This window comes from Acromyrmex echinatior, chromosome 19 (genome assembly GCF_024713525.1).
Source record: "Acromyrmex echinatior isolate Ae372 chromosome 19, ASM2471352v2, whole genome shotgun sequence".
Lineage (NCBI taxonomy): Eukaryota > Metazoa > Arthropoda > Insecta > Hymenoptera > Formicidae > Acromyrmex > Acromyrmex echinatior.
In genome coordinates, this window is record NC_141870.1 from 4,543,165 (window position 1) to 4,563,765 (window position 20,601).

The following is a 20,601-nucleotide window of genomic DNA, read 5'->3' on the forward strand; positions in this document are numbered from 1 at the left end:
TTACGGTAAAAGAAAAACCGAAAGACGATGCGAATATATCTCTCACGCGCCATTTCTATTCAATTCCTCTTTGCGAAATACACGTTTCGGGAATGGTTAAACATTAACCGCGCCGCACGGCTAACGCTACTCGACGAGATTGCGTGCGTCTGTATTATTAAATTCAATCTGGCGATCGGCCCAGCAGATTTATCTGCTTGATTTTCCTCTTCCTCTTCCTCAGCGACGGTATAAACGGTTTTTCTCGTCTCTGTCTTTGTTGGAATTTTTCTCCCAAGACCAAACTTGTCTTTTGTACATCCACGCCATCCACCCTATGAGTAATATCTTGTCTTGACACTCGTATCCTTATTCCCTGCTCCCTCCTTCTTCTCTGCTTCAGACTGTTTTAATATCCGTCTCTGACGGAGATACGTCTCAATCAATTTCTTCGCGGGCTTTCCGACCGCACGCTCCCACGGGAAATGGGGAGAAGCCGTCGAGATGTTCGGTACCGGATCGTACACAGGAACGTCAAGGACACGAGTAAACTCCGTCGGTGATCATCATACGAGCGTTCGTAGCGTGCTTGCTTGCTTTAAGATCACCCGAAGTTTCGTCGAGTGATGTTTTGCGACGTCGTAAGGGAAAAAGGGAACGGTGATTGCGCGCGGCGCGGCGTTAGAAAGTCAGAGAAGAGGAATAGCTAGGAAGGGCGGAAAATATTCGTTCGACGGGAGACACGCGAGACACGTCGCCGCAGACGTCTCCAGGGAAATTCCTGGTCACGAATGAAACTCGGAGACGGGGGGTGTACACAGGAAATCTCGCAGGCGTTTGCCGTCAGGAAACTACACGCCGTATCACGGACAGCGAACGGAAATTTTAATTCCCCGCGAAAATCAGGACGTATTGCGTATCGTCAGAGACTGAGGCTCATCGAAATAACGCCAGCAGAGAAGCAGAGCACCCTCGCGCCAGCGATCTGTATTTATTGCCGAGCGAAGAAGATCGAGGGTGGAACCCGCTGCAGAGATTTACGACGCTGGCGAATTTACTGCCTTGGGAAGCCGACACGTCAAACGCGCTCGAGAAAGGAGTCAATGGCGATTCCATTGAGTGGCAAGGCGCTATTAAAAAAGAGATGACACCTTATGACGGCACAGTCACCCTACGCACGTAGATAGAAAGTTTGTCATTTTACGAGTAAAACTTTGAATTGTAAACGCGCCGAACAAAATCGCTTGGAGCTAAATGCTTCAATGAATATCCAACGGAATTATTGAATCAATCACATTTGCATTATGATCTACCGTCGTTTCATTCGGTAAATGTAAAAATAGTCGCGTTGAAACTTTGGTTTTAAAAATTCTCGCGCATAAAATAACTGTAAATGGAGGAGAAGATCTCGAAAGCTGCCAGTCACGATGAGCTTGCAATCTCGACGGTTCGCCACGAATGCGTCTTTAGCTGGAATTGCATCGTTACAAAGCTCTACTCTCCCTCGAAGATATTTCGCAATAGCGCCGAACAACAGATGCGAGACGTCGTTGCTCTGGATAGGCCTTGGAGATCTCTTCGCCAACAGATGTTGCAGTTACACGCCCTTGAGCTCTTCTATCCCTTCGTCGACGGGCCCTCATCGACGCGATGGCAAACACTTCGAACCTGCTCGGAATAGTTGATACGTCCACGATCCTCATGAAATATGAAGTACGATAGGCACATGTCAGACGTTTCCATCGTACGATTCGAATGATACTTGTACAATTTGTCCAAGGATCACCGATACCTCGGTCTACGCTACTGACTGAGTACATTTATTATTTACGAAATACTCACTCTGGGACTTTCATTTTTTATTGAATAATACCAGAAAAATTCAAGTTGTTAATGTTGCTAATAGTGAGTTGCTTATATTTTTGATAGAATCGTTCACAAAATATTTAATACTAATATTATAAAAATAAATATTTTTCTAATAAAAATTTGTAACTAAGTAATAATTTAGTCCGATTTGCATTATGGCAATAGTATTATATTTTATTAACAAAGTAACATGAACAAAGTTTCTATTCTTCAAGAATCAAGGGTGCGCATATCACAATGAAATGTCAACTCTTTGAAGTAACAAAATCGGAAATTGTTAAGATCCTCAAGTCTAGCGGATAACGACATTACATAGGTAGTTATTGGTTAGTCCTTTGATATCTGATCATATCTTTCCCCTTGTCTGCTGGTGACGAGCTTAAAGATGATTTTACGGGAGTCGATATTGTATCATTTTAAAGAGAAACTGGTAGAATAATTATAAAAATAATTATGCGAAAAGAAGAGAGAAAATGGTACAAAGATACTTTAATTCTTATCAATTAATTCTTCATCGATAATATTAGACTTTAAAGACATAGCCGATTTTTTAATTATAAATTCTGATAGATTTAAATCTATAAAAAAATAAGTGAAATACAATTCAATTTTTATAATAAAAATTTATTGTTAAAATTTTTTATTATATAAAAATTTGACAGATTTTTGTACACCTAAAACAATATAAAAATTTGCACTAAAATTCAAAGATCCAGAGACAAAGGGTGAAAATTTCATATTATCGATAAAAAATTAAAATAACTTAAAATAATAAATTAATTGCAGACGAAAAGATCAATGAATTCCAAAGATTGACAAGAAAGAGAGCGTTAGTAATATAATTTTTTAAATAGCAATGAAACTTACTTAAAAATTTATTTAAAAAGTAAACATAAGATTGTAAATGGTATAAATAAAATCTATATGCAAATAGCTTAACTTAATTATCTCGATTTTTGTGTGCTCTGCCAAGCATAATTATCAAAACACGTTAATTCTAATCTGGCGATAGAATTAACGTGTTTTGATACTCGCCAGTAGAAATCCCCGAGTATAGTCAGCCGACGGCTGGCGGTTCGCGTCGTAGTGGTTTTGGATCGGTACCAAATGGATAACAGTCGACAGTCGTGACTTGTGACATCAGGCAAACAGTACGTGACTAGATTCTTGAACCAGTAAAATTGTGTTTATCCGTAGCCAGGACATCATCATATGAAGTTTAGTGCATACAACAAGCGTTGTTTGCGTTCGTGCAAAATCCACTCTCCGAGCAAAGAATTTGAAAACAGAGTGCACGTAACATACGCAATTTGCCAGCTCTTTTAAAATTCACAAGCCGTAAAAATTTGTCAGACACACAGACAGTCGTTAAAAATCTGCATTCGCAGAAAACAATGAAAATTAGAGCTCGTTGGGCTGCCACGACGTGGGTTTAATTTCACTTCGTAACAAGCGTCATATGCTGTGATAGAAAAAAATTGTATCTAGTTATTAAATTTAATTACGCACAAATATAATATTCGCGTAATGTCCTTATTGTTTAACGAACTATATAAATAATCATGTTATTGCGCTCATTCATGAGACATTAATTTAAATTTTTTTGCAGTTGACGATGCGACATATTTAAAATGAATTTCCTAAACGCGACACGTTTAAAATGAAATCCTTAATTACATTTATAAGTTAGTTTGGCCACTATCAAATGGTTAGACTGTATGTGTGATGTTGATTTAACTATACGTGGTTCGCGTCTGTGAATAATTACAATATAATGGAATTTCGGATTCTTTTACGTCAGGGACGGAGTAAACAGAATAATTTGCGACGAACGTTCGAGGCCACATCGAGCTATCGAAAACAACGGTAAAATCACATAGATAAATTCACATAGATAAGTATTCTTCATGACCTCTTCTCGATTGAATCCAACGCCGTTACAGCCAGAGAAATAAAATAAAGAAAACATTCTTAAATTCCTTACGAATTAAATCAAGAATACACGATTTTGATTTTAGATACTATCTTTGCTTCTTTTGTCTTCTTTTTTCTTTTTATTCTCTTGAGTATTTATCCTTAAACGACAAAAACAAGATGTTTTTGCTTGAAACTCTTGGATCGCATTTGGTAGATGAGAATACGGATCGTCACGGCGGAAAAACAAAGACTCTGATGTAAGTTACACTTAACAACTTCAGTCGTAAACAACCGGAAGAGGTCTTGTATACGCACGCTTCTTCTACCATTTGCCAAACCTTCCCCGGTGTACCCAACGAAGCGAGCCGAGCCAGATATCACCGCGTCAATGCAGTTTTTTGCTTCCCTCTTCCCTCTTCTTTGAACCGTTAACGATCGCCACTAGCTATGAGTTCACGTGGTCGGCCATTAAATGGCCTACACGCGAGACAGATGTGCTCGTCGAGATTGCCAGTATCAATTTTTTCGCTGTCGCAAACGACCTAAAGCGATGATGCAAAAAAGAATGTATTTACAGACCAAGTGCGTGATGTACCAAAATACAACTACTTCTCGTTTTCGCGAGATATACAATATCATTGATTTATTTCATTATATTTATTTTACCGAATGCGATAAAGCCACTATCAAAGGGGTCGTTTCAATGATGACGTTTGAAGAGATAATCGGAAAGGGGACAGTGCAAACTTGTCGCAAGTAGGGCGTAATATTTCCGATATTTTCAATGCGCGCCTATCTTCCTGGTGACACGTGCTCTACACATCGATACTCGATATATAAGCATACACATAAACCCACGTTGTGTACGTGGGAAGAGTATGCAAAGCAGAACGAAGCAGTGGCTTTGGGATGTGTACTCTACCCTCCACTCCTGTCTCTATAGTGCATTGTGGACTTGCACAAGCTGATGGCTTTTATCTAAAGCACAATATACTGTTTTCCTTCCAGGTTGGCCGTCTGTCAATGCTACTGAAATGTAAAAATGATATGCTGAAGGAAAAAATCACCTGTCCTTCTCATATGTCACTGACCTGTCACCCACCGTTTTTAAAAAAAGTAGATAAATTCCCGTTTCCATCATGAGATTAACTTTAATCTCGGTTCAATTTAATCTTTATTTTTTTTTAGCTCTAAAAATTTTAACAGTTTTGAGAAAAAGAGTAGTTGGAGCGAGATTAAAGTTAATTGATAAAAACAGACATAAGACGCTTAGATAGATTTGAAATCATGGATCGAAATATTACCGAAAAGGAATAATTTTTTAATTCAAATCGATTTAATTTAATAAAAAACAAGTAAAGTATTATTAATTAAACAGTCAATAAAAATATAACTGTGCTAATAACATTAACGTTATTAATATTTAAAATATCGGAAAAATGTAAATGGTAATAACTAAATCGCCTCATCGGTCAAGATAGCTTATCGTGATCGACGACCTATTCGCACTGGCAATAAAATGATACGCTAGCCACGTGCGATAGTCGAACGCAAAGAAACCGATCGATCACCCACCCTGCTGAGCCTCCCACTTCCAAAGAAGTAATTGTCGACAACGAAGCGCATAAAAAGCGTATATCTTTGGAAAAATCTGGTCCTGATTACGTGCTAACGCATTCGACATCTCGTTCCTTCATATCTCCCTTCTTCCCTGGTCCCTCTTCAAAAACTAATTTACGAATCCGACATCCATCAACTGGGAAAAATATCACGGGTTCCGATTCGCTCGCCAGCCGGCTGCCAAATCGAGGTGCGGAATATTATGTATGAAGAGAACGCATCGATTACGAAGTGACGAGTACTTTTAATTTTATTAAATTTGATTCTACATTGGTTGCAATTAAATAACATTTTAATTTGAATTTATATACGTGACTCCGTAATTAAAATTTTATAAAACCTCTTGGGACATATATGAGCACAACATTATATAATCACACGCTGCATAAACGAGTACATAATTTTCGTTGCCATTAAAACGCGCTCGCCCACAGCTGTTTGGAGGAGCTGGAGCTTTTTTATGTCTCTCGTACATTTAGCGACAAAAAACCCGTCACAGTGAAATGTTCGACCAGCCGTAGTCGAAATAATTTGTATGTAGTTTCGCGAGAATGCAATGTGACAACTGCACTTTCGTTATCTAGCAAACGGAAAGGACCGGTCCAACAAACAAACTCTAGTGCGTCGCATTCACGTATTTACCCGCACATTGATTAAACTTCGTGCAGACGACGGCTATTTATTCATATTTTCGACGAGGTAGTTGCTCAAAGAGAGACTACAACTGAGTGACACGACTGGGCTTTTATCAGCAAAATCGAGCGTGTCGTACGTTTCATTTTGATACCGTATTTTGACGAACAAATTCTGCCGAATTGATGCACATACTTGTGTCAAATGTGCAATAAACAAATTTAGGCCTCTATTCTGTAAGTCTTAACGATTGTAACGATATCGTTACGTTGTCATTGCGCAATTAATTTGTACATGGTAAAAAAGTTGTGCAAAATCCGAGAAAATATTTCACAATATAATTATATAAAATTATATTAAAATTTTATATATAATTATATAAAATTATATGCAATTACATATAATTATATGAGCATATTTTATACATAATTATATGCAATTATATAAAATATGTCCATATACTTACATAAAATTTTTTCTCGAGGACATTAACAAAATCATTATATTCATTAAGAGTTGCAGAATAAAATTCTTGATTCTGTAGAAGATTTAATTAATTTATTTCACTATATGTATATTTTTTTAAAAATTAAGAACTAAATAAAGAAAGCCTGTATCAACGTTATTTGTGCGTAAATTATTGTGTTTAATAACAATACAAATTGAAATTTATATAATTTATCTTCTGCAGACTTATTTAAAAGATGGAGAGAGAAATCTACGTTCCTTTAAAGAGATTTTTTAACAACTTTTTAAAATTATTAACCTTTTTACGACATATTGCATAACGATGAAAAAGGAATATTAATTTGTTCCACAATTGCGTAATTTGTCCCTTGTTCGACGAAACCTGCAAGTGATAATCGTCTGCGCTTTAAATCACCCAGGCAACGACGCAAAAGCGAGTGGCGTGCTTTAGAGCCCCGAGCGAAGGCCGTAATTGATTAAATAAATCCGCGTCGACGTATTTCACGGCGGTGAGGAATCACTCGTTGTACGGTCGTCGTCGTCGTCCACATGTTCTTCCAGGCGAGAAAAAAAAAACAGTTCCCAAGGACCCGTAAAACTTCCAGGCAAAACGGATTTACCGAGCATTCCGTGCCTTTATTGGCATTCGACCGACGATAAAAATAGTCGCCCGCTCTTTCCTCGTCGCCCACGTTCCTTTTCTCACCCACCTCATCCCGGTAGGTCTATACATCAGCGCACGTAAACCCAAGCTTGCCCAAGCCTACCCCTCGTGTACTAGCATTTACCGTCGTCCCCCGCAGATCGACGTCACCGCAGGTTGCGGCTCCCTCGGCCGTAGGCGGTATGCAGCGCGAGAGAGCTCGTTCTCGTGGCTCTCGCATTAGAGCTTTCGCAATTTGGGAACTCGGAGGGTAGACGACGCGCGTTCAAAGTCCCATCAGGTTGGACGACACAGCTTCGGGGGATAACAGGAGAGGGTGCCCGGTGTGACGGCAGCGACGGTGGTGGCTTAATCACCCGACTAATTCTGAACGTTTCGCGGTGCACTTGCATTGAGCCAAATTCACTCGCCAGCGATAAATTATTGATGTCCTATGATTCGTACTATTAATGTGATCTAAATTACACTGGCGGTTACTTCAATACCACTTGATAAATTGCAGTTGCCGAACATCGATCCGTAATTATTGCTTGTTCCCGAATTATAGCTATGAGTCATTATACATACAAATGCCACAATGTTTATCTATAACATGTTTACCTTTAATATAGTTTCATTATATAATAAATGAGGATTTAATATTCAAATAACCTACATGGATAAATTATTTAATATTTTGACATATATTTGACAAATTATATCATCAATTATTAATAATTATTCAATTATTAATGCTGTGTAGTAAATTAATACGAATATTCGAGACGCGAAATCACTGTTAATATTTGTGGCAAAATTATTAGAAACTGTAGAGTTTTCACCATAATTTTAAATAGTTTTGCTACAATTTCTAATAATCATTTTGTATCTTTAATAATTCATTTCCTTGAAAGAATAATAAACTAGAAGAAATAATATATTATAAAGTATTCAATGCACTAAAGGATAGTCATATGCGGCATTAATACATGGTTGACAAAGAGGCGTGTGTGTTTATAATGAATATCCAACCGTTGGGAGCAACTAAGTGAAGCTTAACGATGTTAGCTGTTGTCTGGAAGGTTCATAACGATCAGCATCAAATTACGGTAGCCCCTCCTGATGAGTACTTAGTTTACCTCGAGGTGCCGAAAGTACGGTTTTTATTGATTTAATGGCTAGACGCTCGATTAAAAAGAAAGATAAATTCAAATACTCTTGTGGCTTTCCCTTCAATTATTTTTGAAAAATACATGATTTAAAAAAAAACAATACTCATCGTATTTATATGTATAATTTAAAATACATAAAAAATAAAACATGGAAAAAAGTATTTGAAGAATATAATTGTATTAATAGTGATTATATATTTATATGCTGTATTTATTTATTTATTACTAACATTTGGCAAAATTTCTTAGATTTTTAGAATTACGATATAAAATATAAAAATATGTAAACTAGAGAGAACTTACCAAATAAAAGAGGCGGCTCCACGTCGCGTACCGAGAGACTGGACGACGCCTGAGATGCACTGGATTCGGTACTCTGAGTACATCTGAGACGTTTCCTGAGTTTCGGCATATCGAAGGGTAGATCTCTTAGGTCTACACTGGTCGCACTTCCGGATGTAGTGGCATCTTGTTGCATCAGCAGCCGTCTTCTACGTAGCTTCGGCATATCGAAAGGTAGATCCGAGAGTTCCGGCTCATTGTCGACGAAATTAATATTGTCAAGCTGCGGCTTTAACAAATGGAATCCGAAAGGTTTGCACTTGATACCAGCGCGGGATTCAATAGATATACCGCTGTCTGAACCCTGGATCTCCGCGTCGCCCGACGACGATGACTGCAAAGCAAGATTAATAAGATTCTTATTCTGCGGCGTTCGCCGTTTCTTAAAAGATGTGTCCATAGGCGAAGTGACTGTATTCGTGTTGGTGTTGTTGCCTGCAGTGATGTTATTCTCCGCGGTGATGCTCTCCTCGGGCGAGGCTTTCTGTGAGTTATTGTTGCGATTGTTGTCGGAAGTCTCCGAGGCCGGCTCTTGCGACGACTTGTCGGAGATTGGCGAGAGGATATGCAACTTGGTGGCGTGATGATTTAGAAAACCAGGTAGCGACGGCTGTTGATGATGATGGTAGCAGTTGGTACCGCCGCTGTCGGAACTGTGGGAGCTCAGTGATCTGGTGCTGTGCCGACTGTCGGAGCTGCTGGTTGATCTGTTGCCCTCGCTAGTGCTACTTCTGATGGACTCCATACTACCGCCGCTGCTGCTGGTCGCCATGCTTTCCGTGCTGGAGTAACCAATGCGACGTCTCGAAGTACGTAACTTGAACTCTAAAAGGCCAGCGTCTCTTCGCGGTCGCGCAAGTTCGCTCTCCGCTTCATGGGGCCTACCCTTGAACTCCATTATCGGCCTGTTCTCGCGGATCAGACTGCGTGGTCGTTGTCTCTCCTCCCGGGGCCTATCTTTGAACTCCAGTATGAGCTCCTTATCAAATCGCCGACCCTGCGAAGAATCAATGTTCTCCTGGACGAAGGTCTTTGGCCGACTCTTGATTTCAAGAATGCTGCCCTCGCTGCTCTGCGGTGATTCTTTGGCGCGCAACAACGATTTCACTGGTAATCTCATGTCCTTCAAACGGGGATGATCTTGCTGTGATGGTAAATTTGGCGCGCTGCGAATATTCAACAGCAAATGATCTCGGTTTCCGTGAAATTTCGCAGGTAAGGGAGCAGTCGACGGTGGTGACGGTGTATAATCGCGTGCTGGTAATCTCGGCGATCCAGTTTTCTCGTCGCTCGAATTGATCTGGAGGGACTCGATATCTTGGGACAAAGTAGATATATTGTCTGACTGTTGTTGCGATTGTTGCTGCTGCTGTTGTTGCTGCTGCTGCTGTTGCTGTTGCTGCTGTAGGCGGCTCGGAATCGGTTTTGGGCGGAGAAGTACGACCTTACGTCTATCTTTGTTTGATTGCGATTGGCCAGCGTAAGGAAGCGACTGCTGATGTTGTTGCTTCGACGTGTCCGTTGACGAACTCGTTCTACTCACTGGCGCGGTATTACCACTTCGTATCTGCGTTTTATTTTATTTTATTTTAAAACTTGCTTTTTACACGGAAAGAACGGGTTTGCTGAAGTATCAACAAAAGCTAGATTATAGCTCTAAAAATAATTTTGTTTTTATCAAAATAATAATATAGAACGGATTGCTAGAATATTAAAATGTTTTGCAGTATTGTTATCCGTATCTAATTAAATTTTTTGATACTTTAATAAAACCGTTATTTCCGTGTGCAAATAGAATCTAATAATAGCATTTCTATAATTTTCATTTGAATATTGAATAGAGCAAAATTCAATGAAATATGTTATTTAAGAACAAAAAGACAGAAAATGAAAATAACAGTTTGCAAATAAAAAATCTCTATCGTATTTAACTCAATATCAAAGTTCATAATAAAACTTAAAACCAACGTACATACCTGGGAATGCAGTACCGCGTGATTAGTGACTCGATCGAGATCGTCAAGATCATCGTCGGAGCGATTGACCTTGCAGTCGAAGGCCGTTTCGTAGAGGTGACGTTGCCTAGCCATTCCTTCCTCGTCCTCTTCCTCAGGCTCCGCGTCCTCCTCGTCCCCCTCTTCTCCCTCGTCCTCACCCTCCACGTCGTCCTCGTTCTCGACAAGTATCAGCTGCGGGTCTATCCTCCGCGTACGTCGTAGCTTGCGCACTTGATGCCGCGCCCCTTGCGGCTGTCGTCGGTCTAGCTCATCCTCCTCCTCTTCAGGCGATGCGACGCAGGTACAAACGGTGGTAGGCAGATCATGGCTCAACAGCCTATGAGGAGGCATGAGGGTATGATCCCACTCGGTGATGATGCACGACGAGAGGATCTCGTTTCTGCCTGGAACACCATGCTCGTTCCCCGATGTGGGGCTCACTAGATCCTGACTGCGATAATGCGACGATAACGGCGGCGGTGGATACTGCTGTTGTGCTTGTTGATAATGCCGTGGCTGAGATGAATACGATCCTCCATCACCCGCTACCGAGTTTCTTTTGGGTAAACCGGGGGTGCGTGAACGCTCGTCTGGTACATCGAGACTGACGCTCTTACGATACTTATTTGGCTGCGATTTGGACTGTTGCTCCGGTATCTTAAAAAGATCGCCGTAATAATATGGCGATGGATGACGCACGGGTTGAGCGGACTCGGTCGGGGATTGATCAGTGAGATGTACTAAAGCGACGCAGTCTACGAGCAGACCATCGGTTGAAGTTAAAGTGTCCCTGTCCGCTGATGGAGCTCGGGCCGAAGAAGCATAGACACTATTTTTTCGTTTTCTAACGATCACTGCTCGTCCGTCTTCGTCGTCCTCGCAGGACGAACCAGACGCTGAAGGATCTGTAGATTGTTTAAAATAGAACGATAATTATAAGATGTTATTATCTCTTATTAACTTTAATCGATATTCACTAATCTAGCACTCGGACATTTTTTCACCTACACTGAATCAAAACTGTGTGTAAATATAATAAAATATTTGTTGAATTGATGAAAATTGGTTCCCATAATGATTTAGTTATAAAACTATTACTAGAATTTATTGCAAGAATGAAAATGTAGTTATATAAATAAATCCCGTTATTGTATCAATGAATTAATTCATATTAAGTCATTGATTAACGATCATTCATTGAAAAATGGGCAAAATTTTTTTCAGTGCACGTTATAAAAAATTGTAACAAATATTTTTCACAACCTTATATAATTTTAATTTACATAAGGTACATTTTATTGCTCTTTGTCCTTCAAAATAAAAAAAATTGTTTAATTGCATTCATTTTAAGTAATATTAATTTAAAGTACACTAAAGGCGAATACTTTTATTCGCCTGTTAGTGTACTTTAAATTAATATTACTTAAAATGAATGATTAGAGTTAATGAAAACGAGTTAATGAAAAGTAATAACAAGTTACAAATATAATTTGTATAATTCTTGTATAATTTAATAATGCTATTTATGAAAAGATAATTTAGACTTGTCTAACATTTAAATATCGAGACAGAATTGACAAAGAGCTCATTGATCATGAACGCAAAGATTCAGAAGATTTATGCATAAAGTGATGTCCTAGCCATATAAAGCTCACTTTCGAGAACCCCAAAAAACGGCGCGAAATTTTCATAATCGTCCTGTAAAGGAAGTACGGGGGAGTTGGTCCGCCGAAGAAAGAGAACGAAGCTTACGGGGAAAGCAAAATTGCCTTGAAATGGCAGCCTTATCTCCTTAAAAATCACTTCCTCCGTCCATAGGATATTACCGTAATGGTCCCTGGCTTCCTTGCCTGACGTCCTATCCTCCACCCTACATCTTGTTCAACCACCCCTTTCAGCCTCTTTGTATTCGTCGACCCGTTCGAGTATCATCTAATGCTTCTTTAGACCTTACGATCGTGTCACGACCATTCGCGGTAGCAACGAGAGAAAGGGAAAGCAAAACCGAGCAGATGGAGGAGACACAAAATTACGCGGACACCCGGTACATTATATAAGCAAGGTACACATGCGGAATAGACGAAAGGACTGAAGATAATGGGCACATTATGCTCGACCAGAGAGGGCTCCATCGAAATCCTTCCTCGTTCCCTCCTTTCTTATGAAGGTGGCAAGAACGAGATGCGTCATAAACCACGTTGGTTGCTGCTTTTGACAGGGATCGTCGCGGATATACGGACGAACTTGCCGAACGAGAAAAAAAAATTATTATCGGAAGCCGCTCTGGTCCATCGCATCGTCCAGCCAGTATTGCTGCACCAGACACAAAGGCTCGCAGCATCAGGATGTGGATATCGATCGCTTAGAGTGCAATAGGCGGTCTTTGTACGTCTCTTTGTCGCCAAGTAATTTGTTTTTGATCGATCTCCGCACACAGTGAGTAATCATATCGCGCGCGCGTCACATGCACATTGTACAATGTACAATGTAGTTATTTAACGATGTGGATTACTGTATGGCTTTGAACATTTATCTTACCATTCACTGTGCTCAGTTTATTAATATCCGTGGTTTATTTAATAGAAGCTCCGCTAACTCAATTTTTTCAGATAATATAATTTTCTATATTAATTTTTACTAAAAAATGGAAACAGCAGCTCGCGTTACGGTGTTTGCGCTTACTATCAATAAAACTTTTATATTTCTTTTTATATTAATCACAATTAATCATAATTTCAATAATATTTATGTTAATAAATGTTATTTGTGTCATAATATAATATTTATAACATTATTTTCCTTTTCAAGCACATTTTAAAATACTCCAATTTCACCCATTAAAATAATTATAATTTTTGTAACCAACTATTGTGACATATCTTTTTTTTAAATTAATTTCCTATTTTTGTACGATATTTATTTTTGTTTTTTGGTTGTATTTTTATAAAGATTTTGATGATTTTTTTAAACAAAACACTTTTTTACACTTTTTTTCAGAAACTCTTGCTTACGTTGTAACTTTTGATACTATTATCAAAAACTTTTCTTCATTTATAGATTTATATTCTATACAGCATGTTTTAGCATGTTCTTATTTTAAAGAGTTAATTAAAATCCATTAAATTTATGGAAAATATGGCAAAAAAAGTTTGGAGTCTAAAATATTCGTTCTGTGTAAATTAGGATGATTCGGATGACATTGTTATAGTTAAGATATTAAAGATTAGTTAGTATGCGACTATAATACAATACATATTTTGTAATTATCAGATGTACACACGATTAAATATATTTTAATAATTTCAAGTTTATTAAATTCAATGTAGAAAATTATGTAGAGTTAGTTAAATAAATATCATACTAAATTTATAAATAAATTCAGAAATACCGACGAGTACAATAGAATATAGATTTCACTTCATATTATTATGCCATGGTCAGGTAAAATCACTGTGGGATCCATAACGCGGCAGGATATCCCCAATTTCCTGCGTATTTCACTATCACGAGAGGGTTTAAACTTCATTTTCCATGGTCAAATACAAAGGAGTGGCGCGACTGGGGGGATTCGTAAAGCACGAAATGGGGAATTAATTTCTGGACAATGATTCCGACAAATTATCGCACTATCCGCCTGTCGCCATAAAATGGGGACGAATCGCGTGCGATTCCATTTTATCTTCTCTTTCGAACTCGCGGCACATTCTTGGCAGCGGGTGACAAACGGCGAAGAAGCCCCGGATACGAGAAGCTGCGGAAGAAATGGTCCCTACGAAACCAGACGTTGTCTACGTATTCAAACTTTCACAAAGGGGCAGGAAGGCGACTGATGACCCATCCCCTTCGCGAGGATGAAAAACGGGAGCGTGGATCCATTACCTTTTCTTTTCACCTGAAGCTACTTTTCTACCGACTTTGTTCGACAAAACTTTTCACCGTTAAACTTTTAAACATTCAAAAAGATGCGGTGTGCGCAGAATTAAACAGAACACCGATCCACCAGGATTAATGGTAAAAATACAATACTGGATGTTGCAACATCAGAGCGGAATGCTAACGAGGAAACGCAATATTGTTTTGCGCAGTTGGTGATGTAATATCACGATAAAATTATATCAGAGAAACGTGCTGAGAGATAGGGGAACTCAATCCTCGGGAAACAAAAAATAAGATAAAGAAAACTTCTCTGAAAGTGAGATCGAAGAAGACATGAATATGTATTTGCATCTGTTTTGTTCGTGCAAACTCAAGCAAGACGTAGGATTAAGTCTCGGAAAAGTAAATATATTAAAATACTGCAATAAACAGGAAAACGTTATTTATGTTTATTACAATATTTGAAGCAACCTACGGTTGAATAAAAAATAAAACTGAAACCTCTTTGTCTTAAAAAATTGAAATATAAAGTATGACGACTCGTAATTTTTTTTTATTTTTTATTATGTATGGAGGACACACAAAAATTACATTTCAAGGTTGCTCTACATATAACCAATTGCATCGCCTTTTCGCGTCGTTATTATTCGTTTGCAAGCAAGAAATATTGCAATGGACAGTACGACCTTTCATTAAATGTGCACGCAAACATACATATATACAAAAGCATGCTGGCGTGTCGCCAAATTGCAGTGATATTGATTAACAATCAATAATCTGACTTGAAATATCTGTCAACTATACAGAAGAGAGAAAAGCGAACTAGAAAGTTGATGATCGAGCAGTTCGATTAAATTGAACTGAATTACATATATTGGCCGAAAAAAATGCGAACGTCCGCTCTTGTGTAACGTAAACGAATTTTTTTAATTGATGAATAAAACATTCGGGATAGTGGTTGAATTCAAATATCTATCTGCAACTGGCATACCTATGTAAATATACTATTTATAATAATATGAAAATATAATTATGTGTCAAGTGCTTTTTCTAAATAATTGTTGAGATTTTATTGAGAATTATATGTTATACATTATGATGTATATTTTATATAACATGTACATATAATTAAATAAGTTTAGTGAGCAAAAATAAATTCTACGTAAAATGGAACTGACAGTGAAAAATCCGTTGACGGATTCAAATGAATAAATGGCTAATTATTGTATATAACGGGACATGTAGATGAGTCAGTAACGGATACTACATGCGAATGAGTGATCGAGTGACAGAAAATGAAAGAGGGTACGTGTATGCAGAGTTAGGGGCGACGATACATCGGGGGTAGGCAATGCCTACCCTAATGAATCTATTACAGCCGGTGAGCGACAACCCTCGCCTAGCAATCACTACAGATAACACGAAACACTGTCGCATGCATCCTGTTTACATGAGTCTGTAGATAACGAAGATGAACATCCGAGACGATCTATTTTGGATTTACAATGCATGGAATCTACGTGCGAACTAGACGAGGAGGCAAAAAAAAAAACTAGCGCAAGAGAGTTGTTATCTGCCTCGATTAAGGTCAGTAGATAACGATATTATAATCAATTTTTCATTAGGAACAGTCATCAAGGCCATGGAATGTAATCCATAATAGCTCGCTGTCAAAAATCGTTTATAAACCTCGTAACGTTATACAGCTCATTTTAATATCTTAAATCATCTAGGCATAAAAATAAAAACAATTTTATATCACTTAATACAAAAATCACATTAAATAATATAAATTGAAATTATAATAAAAATTCTAAAATTCTTAATTAATAATAATATAAATATTAATTAAAATTTCCGTTTGAAGTTTATCATTTAAAAAGTTACATATAATTATTATTTGAAGTTACGTATAATTATATTTGTGCAAATCACAATAATTATATAACACATCATACTTCGAGGAAAGGTCATTTCAGTAAATACTCCTTCAGTAAATATCCATCTCAGTATGTTGTTAACACAAAGCTCTAACTATTGCAACAGTATTTTATCATGGGATCAGATTCTCAATTATATGATAATCCGGAACACATAACTTCATCTTGACCGCAATGGTGTTTTATGCAATCTTTCATTTTTTCTACGATTGACGGTCAGAGGTAGGATAAAATTCCGGGAAAATTTCTATATAAGAAAGACTGTAACGTAAGCTCGGAACCACTTCGCTCGGCATTTTATTAGATATTGTCCCCGTAACGTGACCGAGGTGGTGATAGTGTGTCTGCGGGATATGTGAATCGTGGGATTGTATCGTCTTTCAGACGGAAGAGAAAGAAAGAAGAAGAAGTAGGAAGATATAAGATGGCGACGCAATTGCCCAACCTCGGACGATATCGCTAGTCAACGTTCAGGAGAATCTTCGGGGCATCTTACGAAGCAGCTAAAGATTACGGGCCAAGCCGAGCAGCGACGAAACGAAAGCCAATCTCGGTTATTGGCTCCGTCACGCCAGGATCCACGGTTACGATCGCGAGATTGGCCAAAGTATCTCGTGCGAAATGTGTCAGCCGTGTCGAGAGAGAGAGAGAGAGAGAGAGAGAGAGAGAAAGAGAGAGAGAGAGAGAGAGAGAGAAGATCGTAGAAGGGTGACGTTTGGTCGCACGAAGATGAACATAAACCATCCGAAGATTATCAAACACATCCAGGAAGATTGAGCTGATGAACATTATGATGAACATTATTCCTATCTCGTTGTTATGCAAAGCAACTTGAACTAATCAATTAGTGTCGCCTGTAATCTCGCATTATTCAATGTAGTGTATGATGGAAGCAAAGATTGTAGTGCATGACAACAGAGAATTCTGTAGTATTATTTCTCCTTTATAAAATATATCTTCCTTGAATGTCTCCCTTTTTATTATGCCCTCCAGTCATCTTTTTGAAGCAAGAAAGAGCTACTAATAAGCCAAAGTTATCAGGGTCACAACAACGATTACAAGCTGTCACTACAAAGGGAAAGAAATATTGGAAAGAGAAGTGATCCACTTTGAAGAGAATCTATCTGTTTTTTATTTGAGATTTCCTACGAACATTCTCGAACATGCATGCATAGTACAAGATGATTGAAGCAACGACTGATTACGAAGGCCTTTTACGTAGAAAATCGCTTTCATCGCGATATCTTTTGATCTGTTTCGTATAAAACTGTCCATTGATGAAACTGACAGCTTTGAATTAAAAGGATATATTTCTGCTCGTCATAAATTAAGTATCGCTCGCTTTAATAATTCCGCATAAATATTAGATAATTATCACAGTTGAACTGAGATCTAATTGATCAAAAGCTTTCCTTAAGAAAGATATCCATTGATCTCAGAATATCTTCTGTAAAGAGCGACACAAATCTTCTTTTCTCCCTCCCTTTAGTCAACGACAGAATATACGGAAAACCCTAAAATGCAGTTCTAAATCCCATGAGCATATCTAAGATTTTAATCAAGAAGGAGCAAAAATTTTTCTTCACAAAAAACTTATTAAAATACTTATATTAAAGCTAGCCTTCGAGAATCTTCAACAAACTTTTTTACGAATAACGCGTGAGTTACAAATTGGGCAATGAACATTTAATTTTTCGTGGTAAGAATAATTTTCATAAATTATTTCTTCTTGCTAAAATTTAGGGGAACAAGTACTCTCCTCTTCCCATCCCTTGAGTATGCCCATGCTAAATCCTCTTCACGCTTCGACTGATCCTGGACGGTGATTTCGCTCCTCGTAAAATTTAAGAGCGATTGTGCGAATGCAGCTCTGAGTCGTTAGCTCCAATTGATTTTATTACCAATAAAATCAATGTTTAGGCTCGCTGGAAAGGGTTTTGCGGCGGCAAGAAGGGGGTGCGAGGTACGGCACAAAGCTGTCGATCACGGAGGCAACGCGACGTGTGGATTATTCGCTTTCCTGTCAGTAGACATTGCACAATTGAAATCTACATCGGTGGTCACAATCGTTTGCAGCGGAAAGGGTTGGATCCGACGAAGGTAAACCGAGAGGATTTTGAACGTGCCTGAAACCTACCCGCCGATTTCGTGCATCTGCCAATCGTGCGTACCTCAACCCCTTTATGGACTCTTCGAATTAATCATGTCGCGAGTTTACTTTTGCTTCAAATTCAATCTTACGTTCCGCTGCTCACTGTGCGGCGGCTCATCGAGTTAACGAGAAATCTCGTATTCGTTTTCAAATCGTGCCATGCAATTTTGATCACAATCAAGGCTCGCGATACCATTTGACGTACGGATACTTGATTCTGTCTTTACAGAAATTTTATTTAATTTTCGAGATTTACTTGCTTCGAAAATTGGAGTTAAATTAAAAAGTTACAGGAGATGATATTTCGCAATATTAAGCCTGATCTACAATTGCGTAAATGTAGTTGTAAATGGTTGTAAAATGTTATAAAGCAAAGTTTTAACCTACTATTCCCGGCGTAAAGCGTGTTGTAAAAGATAATTCCTTTGTCAACTTTATCTTTCACGATTGCGACTGTGTAGAACGTAAGAGTGAATCAATCAGAGTGCTGTCACATATCGTTATCGTCCTTTCTGTCTCGATGTGTGAAAAGTGCGAAGTGTCCTTTTCATCTTTTATTGAGTTCATTTTATGATATATTATTTGACGAGTTTATTACTACAAATATATTATATTATGAGTATGAAACACAGAGAAAGTGTTGTGAGCAATGTTCAGCTTGAAGATAAAAATTCATTAAATTTTTACTCGATTATAGATTAATATATATGTACAACATTTACTATTACTATTCCCATAACCTTATGTCTACGTTTATGCAATTGTACATTGAGCTTTATGCTTACAAATCAATTTTGAATATTATAATACGACTTCTCACCGTTAGAATTCTCTCGCTGTGCTAAGCGTTATCTCGGGGGTCACGGGATCTCACCGGAAATTTCAGTAGTTTATATGGTAAGATAGGCGATCTTTAACAGCTACGAACGTTTCTTGCATGATGCGAAAGCATCTGACACAGAGATTAAGCCAAGCGCGCGCGAAATTGTCTCGCAACGATATGCAAATCGTGGCATAAATGCTAATTGTAATTGCCCATGAAATGAATTCAAGGGCTCCCTCCTGGCGAAGGGTTCGGCTTCGTAGCTTAGCACCGACCTTTGCCCTTCAAGTCTGCCAAGTATGTCGAGTGACAAAACTGCGTGTGTTGTTTTAAAAATTTTGCATCGATATAAAACCGGCTAAGGTAACAATGTTATTCATTCTTTTCATAATAAACGAAGAAAATTTTTACAAACAATTTTTACATTCTTTTTTCAGCATAAAAAAGTAATTTTATCAGAAAGTTACTTGGAAACATTATTCACGTACGAATCTCGTTAATCACTTTTTATTCACCCTACACTCTCAGCATGAACTGAAAGGTCCAATTGCCAAAGAGAAAGCTAAAACAGTCAATCGGGGGATTTGGATTTACGGTAAACGAAACGAAATGATATGATTAGGACGTTAATTCCTGTCCAGTACATATTGCTAACGAGAATAGGATGCAGTGAGTCAGTTTCGGACAAAATCTAATAATCCTTTTAACAGAGGTTTCAAATGATTTTTTCTGACAAAAATCGTGTAGTAAAACTGAAGGCTTTGACGTCAATTCAACCATGCCAATATTACATGGCGCATCCCTCGATATCGCTATATGCGATAAACTTTCCATCTTGCCATAGCGATGCGCGAATTTAGCTCGCAAAATTGCTCGGGGAATAAGCTCTTGTCTCCAGATCTAAGCACGTACTTATCGTCGGACGAGCCGAAATTATGCTGGTGACAGTTTGTAAATGATCTAGTTTACGACGCGAGAAAGTGAGGGATATGGCGTATTCGAAAGTAAGGCGGAAAGGGAAAGAGAAAGAGACGAGGAGAGAGAACAAAGAATAGATGACAACGGAGGCATAAGGACTGAAGGTTCTTATTAATTATTCATCTTCATAGAGATCAGATTTTCAACGTTTATGTGAAGTATGGAAACTGGTGAAGATTGGATATTTTCGAG

General features: G+C 38.2%; 1 protein-coding gene across 1 annotated transcript in view; it reads right to left on the bottom strand.

The window, feature by feature from the left end:
* Positions 1 to 20,601, bottom strand: part of hwt (SH2 domain-containing adapter heavyweight) — a 172,547-nt gene that overhangs the window by 5,364 nt on the left and 146,582 nt on the right. Inside the window, exons 5-6 of the mRNA XM_011058830.2 lie at positions 10,620 to 11,545; positions 8,605 to 10,210 (exon numbers count right to left, since the gene is read on the bottom strand). Coding sequence (XP_011057132.2) covers positions 8,605 to 10,210; positions 10,620 to 11,545 — 2,532 coding nt within the window. The remainder of the gene's footprint in view (positions 1 to 8,604; positions 10,211 to 10,619; positions 11,546 to 20,601) is intronic.